Raw genomic sequence first — 20,250 nt, 5'->3', positions numbered from 1 at the left:
TTATGTAAAAATCTAGAAATATTCTTTCATTCAGCTTATTTTATATTCACATTTGTGACCTTTAAGTATAGAACATATATTATACACCGCAAATCGTTTGGATAAACGCAAATGATTGCGCTTAATTATTCTCAATTTCTCAGAAGCATATTATATGAGATTGCACACACAAATTGAATAACTAATTTACACTTAGTAATGAAGAATAAGTTGTCTCTGAAAACTCGACTGTCATTAGAATTTTGACTTTTAAGTTTAAATTTAGTTTCTTACTTTGTTTATGAAAATGTAAAGTAGATATATCGTGAAATATCTGAATAAAAATATTCGAATCAATAACTATTTTAATCCAGATATTTGTTACCATAAAACAAAGTTAAACTCCATCTTTGCAATGAGTGGGAATATTTATAGTTTTTCTAAATCTTTTCTGTCACAAATACCAAAAATATCTGGTACTAGGTTATATGGAAGATGGATGCATAGGAGACCAGCTAAAGTTCTATTGCCATTCGAACCTGATTCCCAGGTGACTTTAAAAGAAGAAAAAGTTATTGATATAGGTTCTGATGGTTTCAAGCAGACCAAAAATGATAAAATTGATACAACCGAAAGCAAGCCACTCGTGCCGGTAACAAGTCAAGATCATTTTAAGCAATTAAAGGAAAAAAAGAACATTGCATTGAAAAAAAAGAAGTTCTATTTGAGCCAACAAAAAGTATTTGATGATAAAGGTGAAATTATTTATGAAAAGTTGAAAGAAAATGATGGAAGAATAAGGTTAGTTCGCATAGTGTTTGTAGTACCATATTTAACACATAGTGGTAAGGCATGTGTAATCTTGCTTGGGTAGGCAGTAGGCATAACACAATATTCCTCACTAAGCAGGGATACTTAATTTTGTTGTGTTCCAGTTTAAAAGGTAATTGAAGTAGAAGTACCTGTAAATAGTAGAACTTTTACTTTGATAATTTTGAAATGTTATTTCTTTTTCATGTGATATTGTATCTACTGTTGGTTGCCCTAATAAAAATAAAATAAAGTAGTAATTACTGGCATAAGAACCAAATAAAATCACTATCATCTATTTAAACATATTTTAGATAAACATTTTATTAGATGTTATACTAGTTGAACTTACAACTTATTTCATATTTCCAATAGTTTTATAAATAATATTTAAAATATGTAATTAAATAATTTATATTTTCGATTTATTTTTCAGTAATCTTTTTGTAAAACTAAAGTCAAAAAAGGAAAGATTAAGAGCTGGACAGATGTTAGTTGAGGGCTGGAGATTAATTGTTGATGGCTTGGAAGCAAAATGTATTCTAAAATATGTAATATTCAGCCGCATAGAAGATTTAAATAATTTGAGACCATTCCTACCAAAAACTGGAGTTCAATTTTACAAAATTCCATATAAAGAAATAGAATTATGGTCTGATGTAGAAACATCACCTGGAATATTTGGTGAGTTAGCATTACAATAATAAAATTAAAAAAAAAAATTACCCTAGCAAATACTTTGTATGTATTATTTTGCTTCTAATATTGGATTATTTTAAAAATCCTAAAAAAATGTTAAAACAAATCTTTACATATGTTTTCTTCATTAAAATATTTGGAGTACTTAAGAGGTTATGTGAAGGTCTCTTTTGGTTTCATTTGTTTCAGGTATTTTTGATATTCCTAATGCTGACAACATTAAGAGGTACTCTAATCCTATACCACTGCAGTTAATTTGTGATAATATACGCACACCAGGAAATTTAGGTGCTATTCTGAGGGCAGCTGTTGGCGTTGGAACAGAGAAGATTTTGCTTACAAAAGGTATTCTTCAGTCTGCCCGTGACCACGAACACTGCAAAGTGCTCGAAACGTCGGGATGTTTAAAAATAATTAATATACGCGATTCATCCGTTATAAATAGTTTTATTTAAATGTATTCTAGTATATTGTTGATTTCATTTACACTTTTTAACAAATTATATTTTGTATAGATACTAAAACAATTTATGTGACAGTGGATAGAATCATATAAGACATTTTGTTTAGAATCAATTTATTTAATATAGTTGTTATATTTAATTAATTTTCTTGTTTTAAAGTTTGATTAGTTATTTATTTAAGTATTATCAACCATAGCAAAAATGGAGATTCATAAGTTCACAAAACATTGTTCTATAACATATTTTATTTAATACTGTCTTTATTACATCCTTATAGGCTGTGTTGACCTTTGGGATCCAAAAGTTATAAGAAGTGCATCAGGGGCACATTTTAGACAACCAATCCATACTTCAGTTGAATGGGAGGAATTACCTGACTTATTGGACCAAAATACATCAATATTTATAGCTGATAATAACACAAATACATCAGAAACAGTAGAAACAGAGAATGTTATTGGTAACAATATACCAGTATTGCCATATTATGCCGTTGATTATGCCAATTTGAAACATGTAACGCTTATAATAGGTGGAGAAACTGAAGGAATTAGTGAAAATAGTTATAGGTAATTGTATTTTTTTACTCATCTGCATAGTTGACAAACTATCTCATCAATTTAATTATGGTTGATAAAATGTATAACGAATTTCTTTTGTAAAGTTTCAGTACACACCAGTTTTAACTTAATAAACCCCCTGAATATCAATTTATAAATAAAATTTAAATTCTTAAACCTCCAATAATGGTTTCAGAGAAAACAAACCAATGTTTCAGTTCGAGCTTCAAATCTAATACTTCTATAAATGTTTTTGTTGGTGTTATTTAATTGTCAACATTGTAAACAACACTGTCTTAAAATATAATATATACATTTAGAGTTATTCTCACATATATGATGAATTAAATTTAGTTATGGAGAACAGTATCATGAATAATGTAATAATTGCTTTACTTTTGTTTGATAATAATAACAGTTTATATGTATATGAATATTAATATTTTTACAGATTAGCTGCAAACAGGAATGGACTTCGGTTAAATATACCTCTACACAAAGGAGTTGACAGCTTAAACACTGGAATGGCGGCAGCCGTTATAGCTTTTGAAATTAAGAAACAGTTCATTCAAGCATGGTCGAAAAAAAGATTAAATTATAGCGAGAATACCAAAACCTGAATGTATTCATAAATTATAATTATAAGACATAATAGATAGATATGTTATAAAGATGTAGTAGAAATTGAAATAAAACTGTTATACATACTTAATTGGTTTTGGGTTTTTATTATTTCATTACTTACGAATATAAGAGAGGTTTAAAGCAATGTGTACACGTCCAAAAAATGCAACTTGAATTTAAATTATATAAATCGGTGTTTTAGCTGGTAATTTTATTTTTATAACATTTTTGATTATGAACTAAATGCATTTGCAAGTTTTTTTTTTTAAATTAATGCATGTCATGAGGTTTAATAAAGTTAAGCCTAGAATTATTCTTTTACGATCTCTTTTACACATAGCTATTGTTCGTGAAAAAACAAAAGCTTATTCCAATAAAGCTAATTCTGGTATCGTTTACAAAGTAATTTAAAATCATACAATGATGTCCTATTTATTTATTTATCCGCTATGTTCCTAAGCAATTAAAATGAAGCAACTACAATCTCAGACAACTGGGACTGGAACAGGCACAGGCCACAAAACTTACACAAGATTTACGCTCGTCCCGACGAATGGGAATTGTGTTTAACCAACCAACTTCTTAACTTCGGACTTATGTAAACAATTTGCCTAAGTCGGTATTTGAACCGACGCTATGATCTACAGATGTAGCTAGCCATTAGTCCAAAAAAAAAAAGATACATGCGTTGTTACTATTGTTAATTGTTGTAATTGTGATATCAACTTAAACTGAATAAAAATAGTTATTTTCTATAATTATATATTATATTATAATAAGTATTATAAGTAGCTGTGCCCCCGACGTTGTACGCCTTTAAATATAATGTTATGTATGTTACTCCCTATTATATCAGTTATTTGCCAGTAAAAGTCCCGTCAAAATCGGTCCAGCCTTTCCAGAGATTAGCCGGAACAAACAGACAGACCGACAAAAATTGTAAAAAATGTCATTTTGGTATGGTATGTACCGTGTATAAATACATACGCATTGAGTAAAAAGGGGCTATTTTAATATTACAAACAGACACTCCAATTTTATTATTTGTATAGATAAGAATAAAAATCAATTATATTTAGTATTGTAACTATTGTATTACAAAATTAACAAATTGAATGCGCCATCTGTATTAGTCAAAGAGCAAATTTCGAATATCTTGACTTCTGTGGCGTTGTTGGTACATAACTGAAAGAGTAACAATATACCTAGATGGAGCTATGAGCTTGTTTTTCGAACTTGAAATATATAGTTAATAATTGCAATACTAATACATATTATAGAGATATTACTTCAATTAATACGATTAACTTGTTTATTTTAATTTAATAATTATAAATTATTAACAGAAAATATTACAAATAATAATTATCATGCCCAACGTTTTTTCGAATTTTGATGAAGTAAGTGAATAATGTTTTATACCTAGAAAAGAAATATTTGGACACAAATTTATTATAATTATGACATAAGGATCCAATGGTATAAGACGCATAATATATTTGCTTTCATAGCTAACATGGAATAAGCATCAATATCAAATGACGTCATGAAATGCGCATTTCACCTAAAGGCACTAGATCACTAGTTCATATAGCCCCGCGCCAATTCGAACAAGTAACAATTATTATTCTTATAACTGTGTATTTAATAATATGTAGGTACTATGGGGGTAGTTTCATTAGAGATATATTTTTAATATAAAATATTATTTGATAGCCATTTAAATGTAACGGTTACGTATGTAAGCGATGTAATATGAATTCAGTACAGTAGTTTTTTTGAAATAAAAATCAAAATTTCTTGAAAATCAAAATTCAATTTCTTGAAACAATCGATATATTTTTTTACATCAATTTATGACCTTTATATTTATACAATATACAATTATACCTATTATTACCCATAAATTAAAAAAAAGCACCCCAAAGTTTTATTAGGTTTGATCACTGTACCAAAAAAAGTTCTATTTTAATTAAGCTGTATGAAATTTACACGTGGCGTATCTAGATCTGGGTAAAGAAATTAAGGGAATCTTCAAAGGAGAATTCTTAGTACCTAGTTAAGGATGTTCGATGTGGAAAGGAGGCGTCGTCGGTCAATACTGTAGGTGGCGCGGTGCGGGCGCGGCGCGCAGGCGTGGCCCCCGGCCCTCTGCCCCCGCCGCCGGCCCACTCACGCAACTCGCGAGTCAGCCGCCGTGCGCTGTGATCGCGCGCGACGAAGCTTTCGTAGCCGCTCGAGCCATGTGTAATGTTTTCATCACAGAGGGGATCTGTCAGTTAGCTTTCGGAGTCGACATCTCGTATCATGAATGAATAAATTATTCCTATACAACGGTACGTGCTTACGCATCGCGCTCGTTCCCTGGGAGGACAGCTTTCGCCAAGTGACTAGTTTTTCTCGTAAGCTTGTGGCCGTTGACACTGCAGCGTACGGGTCCCGCAGTGTGCAAGTGTGTGGTTGATTAGCGAGCGTAATACGAGGACGTCAGCTGAGTCGCGTAAACATTAGCCTGACCAAGTTTAACTGACGAGATCATGGCTTATCCTCTATCGTAATTTTTCGGACTAAAGCTTATCCATTTTGAGAAGGATACCAATATGCGGCGCCTCGTCTTGCTGTTATTGACAGGTAAGATCGCTTTTTTTAACGTTGACATAAACAGGTTAAATATTATTTTAAAATATTAAACAGGGATCTAACCTATATTTTATTGAATCTATGAAAGTAATTTCGTGAAATGCATGAGAATATATGTTCCGGTAGTTATAATTATAATTCCTGATATAGTAGGTATCTATTATACGAGTAACAGAAATTAAAAAGTCTCTAATAAATTGGATGCCTTCGAAAATGATTGATAATAGGCTGTTCCTAATTTAAGAAGCTTCGAGATAAAATAGGTACTCTGTCTCTACAAGCTTAATTCAAATTAAGTACAAATTCTTATTGTATCAGTAAAAATTATTTATTAATGAATATGCAATTGGTTTTTATAATTTATTACAAGATGACCCGTATCTGTGAGGCCCGTATATTAAAGAAAAGAATAAAGATTAATAGTTAAAACCACTGGTTTTAGACTAAAACTGGGTTCCACACAAGACTTTTTAATCATATGTTACCTACTTCACTTTGGATATAGAAGATTATTTATGATTGCTAAAATATATATAAAAATTGTTATCTTCAAATTTAATTTAATTCTGTAAAATGACATTTTAATTTTTAAATGCTAGTAAGAAATACTTGAATAAACTACGCTTTAATTTATGAAAGCAACAATACGTGTTGCTATATACTTATAAGGCGGCATTTGCTAGTCTCATTCAATAAAATAAATTGCGTCTATATATAACCATCATTTTTATATATTTATACCGATTTAAAGAAATTTAACGTAAAACCAACATTACAAGGTAAAACTTAAACAATCTCATTCCAATTTCAACGACAGGTGCTGAGTGCAGGTAGACTAGAGAGGATTGTTGGCCGAAAGCAAAAAAAAAATAGAAATAATACATTGACCATATGGCTCGGAGCTGTGAGCGTTTCTATAGCTTTTGGGAGAATCTAACATGTTGAATAAAATTCTCCCACAAGCCTGATTTCCTTAAAAAATTGTATAATCCAACGACTTCTTTTAGCCTTATTAAATATATTAAATGACATGTAAATAAGATTTTCATGATCGTATTTTAAAATAGTTAACATTTAGGCAAACCATACATTTTTATTACGCAATGTTAATTAAAGAAACGTATTTTTTAAGGAATTAAATCAAATAGGCATTAATATATAAACTATCCGTAAGAACATATTTCAATTGTTTCCTAATTCTTTCATACTGTTCAATGTTTTTTGTTCTTATTTCTTTAGCAGTTATCTGCTAAAACTCTGTTTCGAACAGTTTGATAAGTCACAAAGTTTTTTCTCGGAAAAGTTACGAAAAAAATCCCTCTTGGTTAGGGTTCTCATCAATCATTTTTATATTTTGACATTGCTTTAGATCCACCACTAAACTCAAGTATATGAAGTATATAAAGATGTATACGTATGTAAAATACGGCTTAGTAATACAACCGAAGCACTTTGAAACGTTGGAACATTTGAGAAACAATTTCATTGCCTTCAGCAATCTTTAATGACTTTATAGGATTGCCGTATCAACTTGTTATTTGTCGATATGTAGTGATAAAAGAAAATATTACTTTTGGATTACTATTTTATGTATATTCAAAATAATAAATTGATAGAATCAGTGACAATCATTGCATAAGTACAAGTAGTAAAGATAAACGTACAACGCACACTGCATGTGTGATGAAATTATATCACCATCTATTATATACCCACCTACAATAAAACTTTTAGTGTATATGCACTAGCTCCGTTTATTAAAATAGCACTTGTAATATCTATTTATTAATTTGGCGAAAGTAAAAAATATACTTCCGAATTTTTATTGAGAAACATATCGATAGGCATATTTTGCCAATGTGAGTATGTATTGATTGTATTAACTATCTGATTTATATACGGATTTAGGAGCAATTTATATAATATATATGCCATAAAAGATATTTAATGCTCGTAACCGGCGGTGTGGAGAGAATACATCCCAAGTTGCAACTGCCACTTTTTTCTACACTTAAAAGGCGGATGCTTAACGCACCTGGCCTCTCAATTTTTTTTTTTACTCGCAGACAGAATCTCGGCACAAATTTTACTATAAAATTCTTGCATAGATATCGTTTTACTAGTACTTTCGAGCTATTTATCTTTGTGATTTATAGGTAAAACGAGATCGATAACGGTTTTATAAAAACGATAATATCTAATGTAGCTAACTGGGCTCATTAAATTTCTACTGACTTGTTGTCGTGGCTAAATTAAAATATATTATAACAAATTTAACTTTCCATACTAATTGGTATAACTTTTTATACTACAGAGTAAAAATTTAATTAATATATAATGTCTATAGGAATTATGCATCTAAAGATGTTCGTGAAAGTATTTGTACAAATTTTTAAGTAATCGGAATATATGTGTCCCTTCGTAATATTTACGACCTTGGAACTATTGGTATTCTGTTATTTTCGTCAGTTAGTCTATTTTGGGGTGCTGACAGTAAGCATACCGAATGGTTGCAAGGACCGATAAGTAGTCGGGGCGCCAGCTTTCATCTGTGCCGTAGTGTGTGTTTACACTCGTCGGGTTGCGCCAGCGCATATTAAGCGGTGTACAGATAGTTGACACTAAGCATAAATAACTCGCTATGCCATTTTCTCTCTATTTGCTAAAATATTAACTCAATTTATTGATTACTAAGATTTAGAGCTAAAGTAATGTAGAGCGCTTACTAAGTTAAAAAATCAAAATTGGAAGAAGACAAAATATCAAATTATTTTTATCATTTTGAGACTGTACAATAATAAAAAAAGGTTTTTCTATATAATTGAATAAAGTGAAATTCCCGTCCCTTTTTTATTATATGTATACATTACTCAAACAGATCAAGGGTCTTGGTCGCAAATGGCGGTGACGTTTACTGCTTCATTCTTGCTCTCTTTCATTCACGGGTGATGTGACGGCTGGATGCCATTATCTTCAAAGATAACCTATTTATTTATTGCCCTTTTCGTGAATATCGGTAAATGTGCATAATTTATTGACGTAACCTACATTTATCAATTTCGAATGACAATTTAAGGAATAATAAATAGACTTTGTCGACGTCATAACGTTATAGTTATTCACGTAGCTGCAATATTTTTTGTAGATACGTTATATAATTTATCTCAATAAATTAATTAGTACAAAATATTCTACGCAAGCGAGATTTCCCAGGTGCAAATATGTGTTATTTACCTAATTCTCCCCGGGAGCCCGAAACAATCCGGTTTATCTTACATATTACATAAGTTCCTTCATTTCTCGTATATATTATGCATACCCCTATTAACGCACAAATAAATCACGTTGATTTAATGTTTTTTGATTTTATTTGTAAGCATAAGATTTTGAATATTTGCAAGATTTAATATTTTTCCTTTTTCTTTAATATATAGGTCAGTGGCAGACACTAGAAGTGACACTATTATTAAAATTTTTGTTATTGATAGGGTTCATTTGAATAAAAAATTATCTGCTTTCACAGCTTGCAAAAAAAAACCGCTTACGTAAATGCTCAATTTGCTGAAGAGTGGCTCGTAGTATCACTACTGGCGGCACTCATATGTAGAGTTGCAAAAGCTTTTTATAGTATATGGGCCTTAATTGGTTTGTGACCAACAATTATTCTACTAAATTAATTTAATAGTGTAACGGAAATTTGTTGCTTCATTTATATATTGTCTATTTAAATATACCCACCCACATAATATTACGATAAAATGTCATGAAAAGCTCAACATACAATAAATAGAAATTTACAAGATAATTTCAAGGTTTCGCGAGGTTTTGCCAGAGATCAGTTCTTTGTATTTTAATTGGATTAAACTTATATACCCACATAAATTGTGTCGTTATTTGAGAACATGACGTTGTTGATTCCAAACCAATTTCCCCTAACGAGTACTAACATAAAGGACATTTGATTAAGTTTTGATTAAGTTCTGCTCAGATGTTCCTTTTTTAAATAATGATTCCATTAAATTTAGACGAATATTTCAAAGAACGTTAAATAGAATATCGCCGTATGGACTGCTGGTTGACTAAAGAAATAATAAATTATTCAAGTCAACTCTTACAAGCATTATTAAATTGTCAATTTACACGATTACATAAATGTTAAGCTATCATCGGTTCGGAATATAAATTCTATTAAAGAGAACCGACAAGAAAATCAGTATTTACTCTTTCTTTTTCGCAAAGGCAAAGAAAACGGTTTGAAGCTTATTCCAGTACGGTGTTTTAGTGCGAGTTCGTGCAGGCGTTTTCTGAATCCATTCAGCATAAGGTGAATAATAAACGGAAACTAGCGGGTAGAAAACATTTCTCATAAGGGAAAATAACTGGTTTCAATCAATAGCACAAATTAATGTACAATTTAAATTTAGAATTTTCATATCATTAGTGTGTTTGTTAGGAAAGAAAAATCGAACTGTTTAATTCTTATTCTCTAGTACAGCTTAAAATTAAATTATCAGTACGTCTGCAACAGATTAACTTGCTAGATAAAGCTCGAATTAACAAGGAGCTCCCAAAGCGAGACATTTACGGACAGTTTTCCAATCAATAATTTTAGTATGTCAGTTGTAGTAATGTCACTGTTCGCCGGAATAAAGACCGGAGTGGCTATTTACTCTCCGCTTGCATTGACATTAGCTACACCTAATATTCGCTTTATCTCAAACATGTAAGAATAATATTGAGACTGCGTGTATTATTACAGTTAAAGTTATGACGACGGAAAAGTTTAACGTGCTTGAAAATTATTTAGTAAAATAAAGTTGAATTATATGAATGTGTGAATATTACTGTTCGGTTACGTTTGTGTCATTCTCGAAAACCAATTAGAGAAAAAAATATTTCAACATAATTGCGTATAATTTCAGTAGTTAAAGGTAATTTAAAAATATTTATATAGTAACTATTTCCCAGTCTATAATTGGTTTTTAGTTGTAAGATTGCTTTTTACGTTCGAGTTTTACTCTCGAGATCTAGTCTTTGTTCAATTACGAGGCGATTCAAATGTGAAAAGTTTAAACTTACAATTAATTCTCACAGGTGCATAATTTTTTACGAGTCCTTTAGTTAATCGTGTTTAAATTTGCAGTGAAGAGAATAAAAAAACTCGGATCATCGTGGTACAACACTTGGATTGTAACTGATGATCGAATTCAGACCCGAGCAAACACCAACCACCTCACTGGTCGCGCGCTGGAATAAGCTTTTATCTTTTTCCTCACGCACAGAGAGAGATTTTTTGTCCAGCAGTTATAAGCCGATATTGAATACGTCGACAAAAACTTTAAATTTCAGTAACTCCAATATTTCGCTCAAATACTGTTCAAATAATAATCTTAAAGGCAACATTGTTTAGATAACACAAAAGAAGTCTATAAGAAAGGAAAAGACTGCGTAGATTATAATTATCGACCTTGACGGGCCGAGGGCTGCTTTGCACAGTCGGCACGTGCGCTCAGTAAAACGATAATGATAGAGTAGCTGTAGGGGATTCATAATGAACTGAATAACTAATTCAAGCCATTGCACTTTACGTCGCGCAGAAGCCCTTTTTGCGGCACCCTAAGCTCTATTGTCCTTACATAATATTCAAGGGTTATTTCGAGATTGTTTTTATTAAAATATTTTGAAAGGTCATTTCTAAAACAAGCCATTAATTAGCTTAAGAGTATTGATCATTTTAGAGTGTTTTATTATAGAATATGTTTTATATAACGATATGATATAACGGTAATTGAACCAGAGACAATATTGTATGAAACATATAATTTTATTCAGAGCTTACGTAATGTTTTCTTAACGCTTTTTATGTAATAGGCCAACAGATATATGCAAGAGCTTAAAAATGTAATATGTTGCGTGTAATTGGGTCAAAGAGGCGAAGGACGAAGACTTGGTGGAATGGGGAGGGTGTTATTCCACAGTGCGTTAGAATTGGTTGTATTCCAGCCCACGATATTACAACACCACATTTTGTGCTGAAAACTTTATGGAAATGTGACTTACGATCACGACCCCTTTGGCAAAAGAAACTTGGCTACATTTTGCTTTCTCATCCACTGATGTATATTTTATTATTAAGATATTTAAACAAACCCACTTTAGTGCTATCGATCAAAATGGAATCCTGCCATGACTTGGCGTAGAATGTAATATCGGGTCAATTTAATTTCTTTTATAGTTGACACAGTGAACTAAAAAAAATAATAAAATATACGATAAAACGCGTATGCGGTTAATATTATAACATTAGGCGAGAGGCGGGATGGACGTAATAAAATTTGATTACACTTGATCATAAATCTTTTTTTTTCATTATCTCACTTGGCGTCGCTGGCCCAGTCTCTGGCGAGAGAGACAGCGCCTAAATCCCCATGTTTTGACATACATACCCATCGTATTTATGACACACGGCGCGTCTCTGCCGATGTGACACGAGATTTATGAAGTCACCATATGTGCCGAGGAGATTGGATTGCTTTTATGCAACGGGAATCCATGTGTCACATACTTAACAACAGGTTATTAAAACGTTTATCATGGATGTTGTATCTTAATAATTTTTTTTAATGTTTTTTTTTATTATACGTATTTACTATCAGTATTATAGTCTATATTTATAAAGTGAAAAGGTTAATTTTTAATTACCGTTACTCTTACTTAACTAACCATGCCGATTGTTAATTAGCACGATCAGTCCCACGCTCATTGATTTTCGTAATTTAGAACAATTAATACCAATTTGGTTGCAATCATTTTAAGCATACGTCGATGAGTCAACTTCGCTATTTAATTTGAGATTAGAATTCTATATTTAAAACCCTGCGTTTGTTTTTTTTTTTCATCTTGAATTTGATTGAATGTTTGTTTATTGAACGAGATAGTCTAAAATAATACAAAGTTTTGTTTGATAAAACTATTCCTTATTTATTGCTACATGCGGGGGTTCAGACTTCTTTGGGGAGATGCATAGATCTACAATTTGCTGAGTAACGATAAGCATGGGGGCGCCCTTACATTAAACTGCTATGCAATATAAGTGTGTTTGTTAAGCTAAAGATTTATCGTTTTATCTAAATGACATTTTATCATATATAATTTATTTATGACACACCCCATCCAAAATGTTATTGTCCTATACCTCTCTTAAAGCGACGCCTTCTTTTTTAAACAAAGAATTGCAATTCTATATTTAAAATTAAAATAATATACATATATGAAAACCAAAACATGATATGAAAATAAAAGGCGTTGTTTACGGTTGGAGAGACCTTGTTAAATATACTTAAGCAATAATATGAAGCGACTTATTTTAGCTACAATCTTAAAAGCAAACTTTTACATCCTGCTTTTAAGTAAAATTAATGATTTTTAAAATGGTATTTATTTTTCATACAAGTAAAAAAAATGTCGGGGTCAGATAATACGAAGTGATTATATATCCATGTGTTACTTCCGGGCGGATCGTCGGTCGCCGGACGCGTCCGAACATGGAAAGCATTTTAAGCACTGATACCGTCTCATCCATTGTTCCATTTATTTTGAGCCCGACCTATTGATCCTCCGCAGTATGAAAGCGCCGTTTATATTGGGTCGTTATAGTTCGCGACTTGGTAAAAAAGCCTTTATGATCACATTTTGGACGACTCTCAATGGTTCCACATTGGTATTTCGTATTTATAATCCTTATTAACAATAACGATCTTAGCTATGTTTTGATTAATAATAACTTGGAAAATAATAATTATATTTACTTATTTCGCCTACCATTTCAGCAGGTAATTGTGATTGTATTTGGATTATGTAGCACGTATATATATAATTGTATATGGCTCACAGAACCTTTACTTAGTAGTAAAGTTAGGGTTGTTAGAGCGTACTAATACCAAAGTATTTTTATTCATTATTTTCTAATTTATAGGTACCAAGTACTTTTATCACGTTATGTAAAAACAAAAGATAATATTATACATCTATTTAGTATCGGAATTGTTTTTTTTTGGATGTCAGATGTTTTTGCTTTTTTTTTTCAAAACATAGCAGAATACAATAACGATTTACGAACGAACGATATACGACCATTTTGGAATTAACTCCTTTAAAAAAATATATTTTGCAAATCTTATAGTATTTACATGACAGATTGACTTGGACATGATTTTGAGTACTTCATTCGACACACAAGTTACTTAACGTTTCATTGATTTCCTACATCGCCGAGATGGAAATGATGGACCAAAAAACACATGAAACCCATTGGTTCTTGACCGCATTTTAACCACTAACTTAATGCAAAATATTTTGAATTACAACAAAAGGGCTTAGTTCGACAGCCCTATGATGCGCACGAAGCCCCATAATGTGGGTAGCCCAGTAGCAACCTGATACAAATCTCAAATGAAACACGAAGCTCATTTAGGGTTCGATAGTTTAGGAACGTTTATATTGTTTATCGATACAGAAGCACTTTTACTATATATTTGTTTTTTACCTTTAACATATTTTTCCTTTCAAGAATTTCATAGAGTACCTATTTCCAGAGCTAAATATCAGTTCTAAGCATACGTCGCTTTTATTTGCGTAAATATTTATTCAAAATACATTGACTTTCAAAAGGCAAGATGGTTTTGAAATTGAGTCGCGAAACCGCTTCAGTTTTAAAATAAATATCAAATTATTTTCAAGTGAGATTTTTAACTCCGCATTAAAATTATGTTATAATATGTGCTCATAACGTCTGTACTTTTGTAGCTATGTATTAATATGTTACTGGCAATTAAAATTCACAATCTTATAGTAGTTTCATTTCTTAATATACAATTTGACCTATTTTAAAAATTAAATTTCAAATTTACTCAATACGAGTATGATTATTGCGTTTGAGCTATATAAGAGTGTGAGTACGATCTGTGAGACAGCAGTGTCGGTATTTGGTTCACATTGTCGCCCCGGCCGGCGCCACACTGCAGGGGGATTATCCCAACTTCACCCCACATAACAAATATACTGGATTGTGTGTTTTATTTTTTCCAGATTTTACGACATGTAGTCCGTATAAATTGATTCGAAGAATGCTGTATATATACAGCAAAAGAGTTTGTTTAATTCAGTTCAAATATTGCTTACGTTGTCTTGTTCTCTTATGAAATCATTTTTAAATGTTTTAAAATAAATATTTTGTTACTTAATCTAGATTAATGAAAAAGAAAATCACATTATAAAAAATAATCCAATTATTATCTTTTTTTATATATAACATGTAGAAATATTTTTCGATTTTAATTTTGGCAATTAGGTTGATCTTAAAATTGTCTTAAAAAATTAAATGCAGTGTTTACACTTTTATTATAAGTTAAAAATGCGCTAAATCAATGACTTAGAATATAATTATTATAACTATTCTTATAGTTTTAAATTTTATATGAAAAAATACAATTTTACTTAAATATATAATGTTTATAATATATAAAGACGTCTCGAGGTCAGAGGTATTTGCACTGGGTACATAGGCGAGGTACGGTCAGAAAGATCACTTAGCTGAATACACATTGCATACAATATTTATATAGATTTTCAGAACACACGAATCACTAAATGAAGTCGTACTTGGGCGAAGTCAGGGCGGATAGCTAGTCATATACAATTCAATAATCCTAGAACGTCCTTCACATTACATATTCCGTTTATTTCGATTGAACGAAGACATTGAAAGTAATCCAAATGATGTTTTTGCTTACATGGACATCTGCGACCTTAGATATCGAAGAAGGGAGGGAGATCCTTCCACCCTTAACTATTTATTTGGTTATCGACTCCCCAAAGTCATTACGAACTTGTATAATTTGTTTTTTTATCGCCCTTTGCAGAATGATAGTTTTCGTAAAAGACTAATGGTTTGAACAAAGAGGTTTTAAGCAAAGTGAAAACTCGTTTTAAGAAAAAGGCTTACCGGCAAATTACAAAGAAGCATTTGATGGTTCATATATTATCTCAATAGTGCGCCAGATGTATAGTAAACGCAGATAATGTTATAAACGTAATTGATGTCATCGAGTTCAAATTTATATTTATTCATGAATGACATATTATTGTGCGTATTCAGATAATATACGAACGCATTTAATTTATTAACATAACATAAAATTAATATGATTCTCACTTAGAATGACTTTCGTTATTGTATTTTTGGTTGATGAAGAACCGAATTTCGTTCGTCCGCAATGATTAGTTATACAAAAAGTTACCTTTTGCGGGAAAATTTCGTTTTTCAAAGAAAACCCATTACGCAGATTTGACCAAGTTGTTAAAAACACTTCCGAGATACACGAAATAAATAATAAATATATGTATATGCGAGAGTCGAGATGGCCCAGTGGTTAGAACGCGTGCATCTTAACCGATGATTGCGGGTTCAAACCCAGGCAAGTACCGCTGTTTCATGTGCTTAATTTGTCTTTATAATTCATCTCGTGCTCAGCGGTGAAGGAAAATATCGATTGTCACCTGTATGTGACAAATTTCATAGAAATTCTGCCATATGTGCATTCCACCAACCCGCATTGGAACAGCGTGTATATGTCATATTTTACATATGTTCCAAACCTTCTTCTCAAAGGGAGAGGAGACCTTTAGCCCAGCAGTGGGAATTTACAGGCTATTGTTGTTGTTGTTAGTGTTGTATATATACGAGAAGTGCTTAAATGATACTTTAAGAATCATGAATTAACATTAAAAATAGCTATTTAGATGATTAAATATATTATTTCGGTTCGGTTAGTGCATTGTGATTACATCAATATCGAAATACATTCGAGATTCTATCAATGCCCGTGACTTTATATGCTTTAAATTGGTACTATCGATACCTGTTATTAATGCTTTGCTATTGTGGCTGAATTCTACGATTCCAGTTACTGTTTCGCACCTCAGGGTAGTAGCATAAAATTATATAGCCTAATAAATTTCCTAATTAATATTCTCTCCAATGGAAATCATGGAATTACTCGGTGGTAGGGCTTTGTGCAATGCAAACAGCAATGCTTGATATAGTTGTGTTCCAGTTTAAAGTTTGTATGTATTTATACCTAACTTAATGTGAATAATCTTTTTTGTTTAAAAATGGTATAGACTAGTGTAATTACATGCACAAGGGACATGACAGCTACCTAATATGGTAGCGCTTTTCCAATGTAAGGAATGTAGCATACTTCTGTGCTAATAATAATATTTCTGGGTAGTGGTCACCACTTACTATTAGCCGGCCCATTTGCCCGTCCGGCTACCTATACTGTATAAAAAATCGGAGTTAAATTAATATAAATATGATACATTTATTATATATACCTTGATTATACATAAGTATAAATTATATTGTATAAAAATTCTTATCTCTCTAAAAGAACACCCTTTAAAAACGTACGTTTTAAATTTTTATTAAATTAAATCTTTTTGTCTCGGCTTCGTACTGGCAAGTTTCGGAATAAATATGAAACAATTAACTCTTCCGAATAATTTTCCATTCCGAGTAGTCTTTTTCAGTTTGTTATTTCTTTTACAGGAATTGAAATAAAATCTTGATTCATTCTGCAGAAAAGTAATGTTTTTCCTAACTTTAAAAGAATGATTCTCTCGAGGACACCTTGCTTCAAGCAGTTTTCCCATTTTTCCTTAAAACTACTAACGTTTTATTCCCACTTCTTCTTAAAATTACGTATTAATATTGGATATTTCTTTCGCTCTGAATTATTTTTAAATTTGAATTTTACAAAGTTTACCCAGATAAATAGATATTTTTTAAATAAAAGTCTCAATATTTATTCTGAATATATAAAAGAAAATACAATCTAAGCTAAGAAGTTATCCGAGGTGGATAAAATATGTCAATTTTAATCGATATTTGTGGATTCAAATTCTAGCATGGCTGATATTTCATGCGCTTAATACGTGTATATAGGGCATCTCTTGCTCGCCGTCTAAGAAAAACATCGTGAGGTTACCTGCATATTATATCAGGTGCAATTTTATCACAAGGGCATTCACCTTCAGTGGAGAGTTTTCTTGGTGGAATATGCAGAAAACCGTATTCGGAAAAGAGGTCCCAAGTCTTGGGACGTTAATAGACTATTACTTAAAATAATAGCATTTTATAGATAAATATTTATCCATGATGTTGCTAGAAATTATGAAGTTTAAATTATCTTGTGATATATACTTAAATATTTGAATTAAAATGGAACCAAGTTCAGATGAAAGCCAGAATTCGGTATCAGAAAACTGCATTAAAAAAATAATATAGTTGCTTCTAAAAATATAGCTTATAATATAATGTTGGCTCACAATATAGAGCACACTCGCTTAACCATTAATGCTTAGTTGATAACATCAGTGTAACATGATTAGTGAGTCGAGCGTTTCCAAAATTGCAACCATAACGCCAATGTTTATCGCTAAAGCCATTAAGCCTACAAGATTAAACTGCAAAATCTAAAAGTACTAAACTAAACTACGTTGAACTGAAAACTCTAGAAACTTTTTCTATAGATGCAAATTATAGTTTTTCAAAAAAACATTTTATCGTTTTCACATCAGCTTTTAAAACCTTAGGAAACTCGGTATTATATCACAGTTGCGGATTCAGTTCTATTTAATTCCTGCGGAATAAAATCGGGTCACAGGGCGCAGTCACATGTCTAAGCAATAAAACACTGCTTGCCTCCATGTCTACCGGCTTTATTGCATTTAGCTACGATGCAATTTTGAGTCCATTAATCTTCTCTGCTGTTTCGGTGTTTCGTTCCCAACCTTCGCCTTTAAATACCTTTTGCAATTTCCACAACTTCACTTGCAAAGTAGCAAATGGAACTAGGAATGAAATATAAAGTGACTTTTATATTCCTTATTTTAAATGTGTATTTATTATCTAGGATTTCGCCTCTATCTACTTCTTATATATGCCTTGTTCATTAAATTCTACACATTTATTAATAATGAAATATCGTTGCATTTTATTTAATATCAGCATTACCTAATTATATATGTTCTAACAATGTTTACGAGGCAGATATTTTAAAATATTTTTTTAAGTCTATGGTGCCTGTATTCTCTTTCTTTCACGTCAAGGGATTTAGTTCCCTAATAGTTTTGGCACACGATGACTCATAAAATAAAGCAAAGGCATTTTTGATTTTATTCGGTAAATGTAAATACTAACGTAAATATTTCTGGCAAATAAATATGGTTCAAATTTTCGTATTAAATGTACACTCACATTCAATAATCATTATCGCAAATGTTATATTACAGTTGAAAATTTGTAAACGTTGGTCGAGAGTGCTATCAAAAAACCTCTGGCGTTTCTTTGAAGTGTTTCAGTGGGAGGCTAGCGAAAGCCGATAAAGTGGACTATTCAACTGATTTATAACCAAGCTAAAGTTAACGATTAGTTGCCATCTGGGACACGCACTGACAGTTATTGGTGTAGGCGAAAAATTGAGATTCCAACTTCTGAGAACTTCATTTAGACTTTCAACTTGAACGAATGATTGAATTGAAATTGAGTTTCCTTTGAGAACGTTCTTGCTAGGAATCTCTTCTCGATTTAATTTACTGAAAACATTGTAGCAAATAAATCAGTAGAAAATATTAACATTAAAATCAACACCTGTATAAAAGTAGTACTTACGTATAAAGTAACATGTAAATATGGCAGATTATTTTTAATCAATATTAGGCAAATGAAACTCTTATACAGCAAAATGTGAACAGAGATTAAAATTGCATTTTAGGATTATGGAAGCTTGTAAACTTTCTCGTTAATCACTAAAGTCCAAAAAGTTGCCAAGACTAAATGAAAAAGTTTAAAAAGCTTAAAAGGACGCGAATGAATGTATAAAAGCATAGTTAGGTAGGCACTCGTAAACAAGTTACCGCTTACTTACGAAAAAATCAATATTATTTCTTTAACGACGGCATTTCTTTAAAAGACCTACGTGTACAAATGTTTCTCTGCACGAAACCACTATAAAACGTTTCGAATGTGAAGTAAACGTTAGTACGCGTGCCTTAGAATTAAATAGTTTCTTTTGTCGGTTAAACGTTCAACGATTAACTCAAATGGCAGCCATTGTGACCGCTACCTAGGATTGTTCCCGCAAAGCCGAGCGCGATTAATAGCGACTCGACTGCTCTGAAGACACTCACTTTATTCTCAGTAAGCGACCTAGAAAAAAGGAAGTATATTCACTCATTATGTTCTTCTCTTAAATTCTACTTATATTTCAATATTTTGCGAGGCTACGACTTTTTTGCTCTGCTTAACTTTTCAGAACTTCACTTTAAGCGCTTTAAGACAGATTAAGTAATTTGTAGCAACGCAACTAGCAGCCAATACTTGAAACTTTTCAACGAGATTGCTGGTGAAG

The 20,250-nt window shown here is 31.4% G+C and overlaps 2 protein-coding genes across 2 annotated transcripts in view; both read left to right on the top strand.

The window, feature by feature from the left end:
• Positions 1-298: 298 nt before the first annotated feature.
• Positions 299-3,224, top strand: LOC124533805 (rRNA methyltransferase 3, mitochondrial). Its single transcript, XM_047109323.1, has 5 exons — positions 299-780; positions 1,226-1,473; positions 1,678-1,833; positions 2,230-2,521; positions 2,964-3,224. Exons 1-5 carry the CDS (start codon positions 395-397, stop codon positions 3,130-3,132), a joined length of 1,251 nt encoding a protein of 416 aa, XP_046965279.1. The 5' UTR covers positions 299-394; the 3' UTR covers positions 3,133-3,224.
• Positions 3,225-5,322: 2,098 nt separating this feature from the next.
• Positions 5,323-20,250, top strand: part of LOC124533705 (transmembrane protein 132E) — a 72,838-nt gene continuing 57,910 nt past the window's right edge. Inside the window, exon 1 of the mRNA XM_047109153.1 lies at positions 5,323-5,767. Coding sequence (XP_046965109.1) covers positions 5,737-5,767 — 31 coding nt within the window. The 5' untranslated portion in view covers positions 5,323-5,736. The remainder of the gene's footprint in view (positions 5,768-20,250) is intronic.

The sequence above is a fragment of the Vanessa cardui genome, chromosome 11, assembly GCF_905220365.1.
Source record: "Vanessa cardui chromosome 11, ilVanCard2.1, whole genome shotgun sequence".
NCBI classification, from domain to species: domain Eukaryota; kingdom Metazoa; phylum Arthropoda; class Insecta; order Lepidoptera; family Nymphalidae; genus Vanessa; species Vanessa cardui.
Note: the sequence above shows the minus strand (reverse complement) of the source record. Positions and strands in the feature narration are given on the sequence as shown.

What these genes read in the sequence shown, in the direction of transcription:
- LOC124533805 (XM_047109323.1), top strand. Translation starts at nt 395, where the DNA reads ATGAGTGGGAATATTTATAGTTTTTCTAAATCTTTTCTGTCACAAATA. An exon ending in AACATCACCTGGAATATTTG is followed by an intron (nt 1,474 to 1,677) that starts GTGAGTTAGCAT and finishes CATTTGTTTCAG; the next exon opens with GTATTTTTGATATTCCTAAT. An exon ending in ATTAGTGAAAATAGTTATAG is followed by an intron (nt 2,522 to 2,963) that starts GTAATTGTATTT and finishes ATATTTTTACAG; the next exon opens with ATTAGCTGCAAACAGGAATG.